Source organism: Cydia fagiglandana, chromosome 10 (genome assembly GCF_963556715.1).
Source record: "Cydia fagiglandana chromosome 10, ilCydFagi1.1, whole genome shotgun sequence".
NCBI lineage: Eukaryota > Metazoa > Arthropoda > Insecta > Lepidoptera > Tortricidae > Cydia > Cydia fagiglandana.
The window spans coordinates 20,616,058-20,623,950 of NC_085941.1; the positions used below are offsets into that span (position 1 = coordinate 20,616,058).

General features: G+C 35.2%; 1 protein-coding gene across 1 annotated transcript in view; it reads left to right on the forward strand.

Moving 5' to 3' along the window:
- Positions 1 to 5,589, forward strand: part of LOC134668034 (uncharacterized) — a 62,406-nt gene extending 56,817 nt beyond the window's left edge. The window contains exons 6-7 of the mRNA XM_063525478.1: positions 3,045 to 3,225; positions 3,786 to 5,589. Coding sequence (XP_063381548.1) covers positions 3,045 to 3,225; positions 3,786 to 3,827 — 223 coding nt within the window. The 3' untranslated portion in view covers positions 3,828 to 5,589. The remainder of the gene's footprint in view (positions 1 to 3,044; positions 3,226 to 3,785) is intronic.
- The last annotated feature ends 2,304 nt before the right edge of the window (positions 5,590 to 7,893 follow it).

Sequence of the window (7,893 nt, forward strand, 5' to 3'; positions counted from 1 at the left end):
GCCGCCGTCTTTTTAATTAGGCGCCAAATTGCTGTCAAAAACTTGATAAGTATGGAAGAAACTTGCACATAACTAATTTCCAACATAACCTGTTACCTAATATTATACCAATACTGAAAGGTAATTTCATTGCAATATCCATGAAACAATGAGGATCTAGACATATCTTCAAATATCTGGCGTATCAGGAATTTCGTCGATGTGGTGTCAGTTACCGGGCATTGGTTACTTTTCGACAGAGAAATCGACACCAACATCACTAAAAGAAACGGTTCGCAGCTTTAGTTTAATAATGCGGATTTCCAATATTACTTTGATAATATTTGGAGATGATCCACGATGTTTATGAGGCAATCAGCATGCTTAAGCCAGTACCCTCGAAATCGGACCAAAAAACTTGATTCAACAAAGTCCCACAGTATTGACCTATTGAACGGTATGGAGTGGAGTGTCCAAGGAATTAGTTCGTTAAAACAACAAAAACTATATGCAATATAATATTTCAAAATAAACATTGTTCTTGATAGGACTCAAACTAAGAAACTGTCAAAAAACACTGTCGGATGTATGATGGAGGGCATACAACAAAACTAACGACAGGAGCGGGAAGAAATGGAAAATGATGAATTTACTTATAAATAACAATTTTTAAACAAATTTTCAATAAATTATGGAAAAACAAATCTTGATTCAGCTAGCTTCAGTACCATTAATAGGGTTTTCAATTTGGCAGATTGAATTCGAATCAGGCCTTATATGCAGGAATATATAAAAAGAGAATAAGAGCGTGTCAAGGTAATTTTGAACACCTCGCCCGCTTAGCAACTTCTGCTGCTGACTGTACAAGCATAAATCTATATCTTACGTTCTCTTTAGTAGGTATTTATATGCCGTAGGGGAAACTGTTGTACCTTGGACCTAGTTTTACCTCGGACAGATGGTAATATTTCCACGTTGCCACGGTTATTGAAATATTTCATTTGTATTATTTGAAACGTTATTATTAAGTATAAAAAACAAGCTATCAACGAAACTTAATAGCTGCCGGTAACTCAAGAAAAAAATTAAAATATAAATTGTTTTATGAAAAGTCAGTACTTCGAACTTTACATTAAGGATGATTATTTCATATTTTGCTAATAGATAACAAAACTTAATATAATAAGTTATTCAATCTCAATTTGGAAGTGCTATTACGAAGCTTACTTGTCCTAAAAGTTGCTTTGTTGTACCTCGGACACCGAAAACATGTTGTACCTTGGCCCGTACTTGCTACTACTGTAAATATTTTTTTTTAAACATAAGGTTTCATATATGCAGTATTTTTAATTTTTCTGCGTTATAAGTTACCAAGGAATCGATCTTAGAAAGGATGCCTAAAATAAATGACCACTGCTAAGTATAATTTTTCTAAGGTACTTGTACTAGAAAAATCTATTCAATGGCGTAAATATCCTAAAAATATCTGTGATTTCATGTATAAATATTATTTTTATGATTATATTATAAATTTATTAATTAAAATATCATGTCCGAGGTACAACTGGAAATGACCAAGGTACATCAGGGGTGTTGTTCCTTGGACACGTTTCCCTTTTTTTTTCGTCAACGTATCCCATCAAGATAAATAAACTAATCTTTAAATTTTATATCGTATTACATAGTTTATTAATGTATCTCATAATATTCGGATAAACAATAACTCTGCAGCCTTTAGTTTTTTTTCTAAAATTCTTAAAAGAATAAACTGTCCGAGGTAGAACAGCTTCCCTAATGTTTAACTTCTTAAAAATTAGTTTGGATTTAAAATTTATTGCGATAAAATGTAGGAATAACATATCCTTGTTTTAATATACGTTGTAATGCTATATACTTGTACACGCACTACACGCAGCCTACAGTTTATTCATAAAAGTAGTTCAAGTAATATTTCTTCATTTATAAGATTAACTAAATGTAGTAAATAAATAAGATTATAAAGTCGTCTTACATTCATCTAAATAATAATAGTTCAAGTGGTATGAACCGCTTTCAGGCCAGAGAAATTTCTCCATAATATAATTCCGTAAGACTAGATTGGCTGAGTGTATCCATAGTAAATTGATTAAAATGCCAATTTTGCATGCAGAGAACACTTTGAAGTCGCGTAAGTTTCTCCGCAATGCAATTCTATAAGACAAGATTAGACATTATAAGACAGAAGTGTTAGAGTATGCAAAATAACATGCTAGGTATAAATATGTATTCGAATTATGCTTTAGGGTTACCATTTTTAAGTTTTTCACAAAATCCTAGTTACCGTGAAAACGCGTTTTACCTAGATATAACTAGTTTTCCGTATCTCAGTGAAAACGCGTTTAAATTCGCGTTTCGTGTTTTCAAATTTAATTTCAAGATTGATTTCGGATCGAGCATGGCTTTAAATTAAAAGCGACGGAGCTTGTACCCCTTAAACTGCAAATTCATGCTGAATTGACGGAATCTCAGCGCAAATTGCTGAATCCTTTTATTTGCTCGGCCCTGTGGGTCTAACTTAATGAACCTTTACATTTTTCAAGTCCTTAATTTGTTTATATTGTACTTGTAGAATAAATTGGTATTCCCGCCCAGCTGTGGTCAGCGAAGCTCGAGTTATGTTTTTGACGTCCCTACTGTCTATGTCAAAATACTTAGTATATTCTTTATATTTCTTCGAAGAATTTTAACACAAATACGTTTTCTAGTTAGGTACTTGAGAAATCTCAACCGATACCACCATGATCCGGGTGGGATAGTGGTTATATCATCAGCTGCCGCGAGTGCAGAAGACGCTGGTTTGATTGAATAATTGATTTTCGGTCTTCCTCTTCCTCTCTTTCCCTCTATTTTTCCTTCTATGATGTTCTTTAGGAATATGTCGTGTCATAGCAGATGTCCAATTAGTACTCCTCTTCTATTTTCTATTGTCTTTATTATATGTATTTCTTTTCTCGTTAATCCTAACATTAACAGATATGAATGTAAATATCACCAAATGGTTAATTAAAAATCCTATTTCTCCCCAGGTTTGGATTCGGCAACCTCTGGACGCTCGGCATCATGTGGCCCGACTTCGCGCCGACGCTCTTCGAGCCCAACAAGTGGTGCCATCCGACGCTGTACGTGTTCGCGCTGACGCAGCTGGGCGTGGTGTGGGGGGTGCTCGCGTTGCTGGTACTGCTATTTATGGCGCTGGTTGTCTGCCAGGTAATTGTAACCTAAATAAATTAGGAAATATTGTGGAAGTAGCCAGGTTCATTGAAAAATGTCAAAATATATTTCATCAATCCAGGCTTCGTCAAAATTATTACTGATTAAAAATACTCTTCTGGACCGTAGCTTGCTGACGCATCCTCATGATACTTGAAGCAATGCTACGCTGAATTGTTGTTGGACCAGGTACGATTCGGAATATGAATCGCAAGGGTCTCAACCCCTATCTCTAAGTCATCAACAGAAAATTTATCTGTCAAATAAATAGGCGTTTGGACGTTTCACTTGTGTGTCTTAGGGGCCCACTGATTACCAGTTCGCCGGACGATACCTATCAGCCTGTCAGTTAAACGCAAAATTTGACAGCTCCAAACAACTGACAGGCTGATATCGTCCGGTGAACTGGTAATCGGTGGGCCCTTTTAAGATCCTGATTTGCGTCAGCAAAAACTATATCAGCAGATGTCACATTCCCCCACTTTTATTTTCGATGTTTCTTAAAATGGATTTCTTCTTTAACTGTAATAGTTTTCCAACAAATTTCTAATGTTCAGGTATTCGGTTGCGGCTGGCTCGGCCCGCCGCGGTACAAGTAGCAACGGCGGAGCGTCGTGCTAGAGCTCTGGCACCGCAACATCAACAACACCATGGACGTGGCCGGCGCGCTGCTGCCCTTCACCCAGCTGGCTCGGCCCGAGCTGACCATCCACGTCCAGGAGGTGCTCACCCAAGCCGACAGAGACGCTAAAGTGATCCCACAGATCAATGAACCCGAGAGTGAGAGAGTGAATAAGCAGGCCTGATGGTTGCTGGTCGTGTCGAAGCACGTGCATTTTGAGGCGCGCGATCAGATTTATTACTTCTGAGTATGCTTGCTCAAGTTTATTTGCGTGGTGACAACTTACAGTCTGGCAAAAAGGAGTAGAAATTAAAGAGTGGCAACACTGTCGTCCCTTCCAAATCAATTTACATAAGAGAAAGAACGGGACGACACTACAGTGTTGCCAGTTTTTAATTTCTAATCTAATCTTTTTTGCCAGGCTGTAAAAGCCGCTGGAAGTTGCACGAGGAATAATAAAGGTTCCTTTTGTACCTTATTGGTACGGAATCCTAAAAACAGTCTGCTTGGAGTTTCCCTTTGAAGTAAGCTAGTTAGGAAACCAACAAAAAGGAAGTCGAACGCGCTACACAATTCTCAATTAGCTAGGAATCGTTTGGAAGAAAGGGGTAAAATACAATTTTCGTCGGGTGACAAGCAAAAGTGACTAACTAACATCATTAAAATTATTGGACAGTAAACCGTGTTACAAGTGTAATAAAGTGCATTGTGACTTTAATTTTTTGATAGTACTTAGTGAGTTTTGCTTGTCACCCGACGATTTACTGATTTGACTGAAATTGAATTGAAATTAATTGAGGCTTGCAAAGTTTTATGAATATTTAATATCTAAAAAAAAAAACGAAAAATTTTGAGTGATATAATTCAAGGTCTTTGCTTCAAATTTTTGTTCTTCGTGTAACTTCTAGTGTTTTTGTAAGTTTCTTGCTGGTATCGAACACGATACGTAGTTTATATGTACAACGAATATTTAATAGCGTTAGTTTTGTTGTAAATAGTAGCTGGATTAAACCAGCGATGTAAATTTGGATTATCGGTATTAAAAACATATCTAGTGTTATTTATAAATTCTATATAGTTTTATATAGATTATTTTGTGTGCACCAATATTTGTATACCCACCTCGTAGCCGATTCAGATTTAACAACTTGTTACAGTTTTGATCTCATTTTGATACGACCTAGAATGAGATTCGAGGTCCTTGGTACAAAATAAAGTGAAAGTCGAGATGCGCGCTAATAGAGAATATAACGCAAAACTCTGCGTACGTGGCGGTGCTACCACTATCTATCACAATCTGAGGGTCTACCCGCGAAACAAGAAAATCGAAATTTCGTCATCTAACCTCTCTATCACTCTTGCATATTCGAGCGATAAAGAGGCATGTAACTAAATTTCGATTTTCGCGTTTCCCGGTAGGCCCTTGTTAACAAACCGCCTTGATGAATGAATGTCATATTTTATTGTCTGTGAAAACTTAAAAATAAAAACAGTTTAAGGCACAGTGTGTATTAGTTACTCTATGGTTTACTAGCTAGCTTAGTGCTGCGCTCTGGTGGCAGAACATTGCAGTAATACCCCCTATTACAAAGGGTCACGTCACGGTCGTATCAAAACCAGTTTAAACCACAACAAATGGTTGAATTAGAATCGGCCTTGTATCGATATTTTTGAATGCGTGTTTGTCTTTATCTTAATGTTGTCAGAGTTATCGTAGGTCGTGATGAGGATTACTCGAGATACTTTTATCTGTAACGTCTGAATTAATGTCTAATCTTTTTACAATTCAATTTATTTAATGTGAAAACGTTCGTAATCTTGAATCTTTTATGATTTAGATTTTATATTCATTGACTGATTAAAGTTAAAACTATTTTGAATCATAAATGTCACTTAAGATAAAATTTAATGCATATTTAATACTTTTCGTAGATTTTAGTATCTCGAGATTGATCAGAAAATCGCAAAAAAACTGCATGGAAACAGGCTTTAATAGAGATTTCGTGAATATGACTACATATTTTTATATAGAAATATATATTATGTCATGTAAAGCGTTGGTGTGCTTTTTAGTAAAATTTCATTTTGAATAAGTTGAGCACAAAATCTCTACTAAATATGGCATTGACATGAATATTTATACTAGGGTGTTGATTATTTCGTCGAAATTGAAATCTTCTATGTCTCACCCCCTTGTTCTATTTGTCTAAAAACAAAATGTGGATTTTTTTCAGAATTTTCAATTGCATTTTAGGGGTTGCTACCGATTTTTAAAAATTTGGACAAGATTTTTTTTTTTCTTTCGTTTTATTTTTATGAGACAGCGGGTCAGGGTGGGGAGAGGGATGTGCAGTTTAACATAAAATAATACCACTATTTTTTTAAAGCTTATTATGCGTGTTTTAGGCGTTCTAAATATTGTTTCTGCAATGCGCACTCCTAAAACAGGAATAAAAATAGCTTTTATATTCTTTGTTTTATTTTAGATATATTTAAGGTTGTTAGTTTTAATTTAGTATTATTTATAGATGTATTTAGTTCATAAGTTATTTATTTGTCTTTCTACTGTCTTCTTCCTATGAAATAAACTTTTTTAATATGTTAAAAAAAATATTTAAAATATATTATATGTATTAACTATACCTAGTATTGAATTACATATAAATAGCTTCCATAATTATACTTTGACTCACTGTTTCACCAAAAAAAAAACATTTATGAAGGATCCAAATTTTCGAAATTCGGTAGCGTGGGGTTTCACATTTGTTTTTTAGTGAAAGAGAACAATTTAAGGGGGTGAAACATAGAAAATTTCAATTTCGACGAAATAAGCAACACCCTAATTTATACTCATAATGTAATAAATGAAACTAATTAAGCCCAAAATATGTGTTAATTTATAACACATTTTCAAAGCTAAATGGCCTTCACCGAACATGTACGAGTATAATTCCGTACATTGACCTCTTTAACTATCTGTCTTTATTACTCACACGTAATATTACATTACTGTCGCATGTGAACGGTGTAGCAGCGCCCACACTGTTAACTGACAGTTCGTGAACCTTATTACAAAAGGCATAAGGTCCACCGATGGACAGTTAAGAGTGTGCTGCTGTTTTTACTGTAAGGTCAACGTAAAGTGATAGAAAACATAAACATATTTTTTTTCTTTGAAGAAATTATTGTCATCTGTCAATGAACACAACTTTGACAGGAATCAACTTGATCAAGAATGCTGCACAAATGCGTACGAGAGATATAAAAAGACAAAATATAATAGGGGAAACTGGGAATACTTGATTCTAGGGGAGAGATGACCCCTAAATATTTAATTATAAATAAATTTTAAAATAGCAATTCTAACTACATATAACTATTCTATCGTTGTCAAAATCAGAATTGGGAATTGATTACCTATGCTTTCATTATTTAGATGACCAAATCTTCGCTAGGACCAAATCTTCCCAGTCTCCCCTTACAGTCAGATCGTTTCTAATATATTCTTTATCACGTTTCGTATTAAACGCGCGAGTGCAATAGCGACATTATTTTGGCGAACAAGTGAGAGTATGTATAGTTCAATGTACGAAATTCTCTGTACTCTTCATAAACACTGCATATAACTTTAAGCACAACTCATCCTCCATTCAGATCGTCCCAAAAAGACCAATTTTCGGAGCAAAGCTTTTTATAACCTGTATAACGCGTTTAGGCGTACGGAACCAAATCTCTCAGGGACTTTTGGCTTTTATGGGTGCTGCTTTAATTTCCTATCATAGAAAGTAGAATAATATGCGTCTACCTATTTAATTACACAAACGGGTCTACCGCGATATAATTTCATTGTTTTTACCTTAAGTTCCGACGTCTTTCCTTTACCACAGCTGGTGCAATTGAGCTGAAACGTCGTCGGTAGACCCGTTTGTGTAATTAAATACGTGTACAAAACGCGAGAGTTTAAAGTGTTATAATATGCGTGTAGAAATGAAATACCTAATGTGGTTGCTCCTTTATGTCCACGCTCTTGCACAAAAGACGCG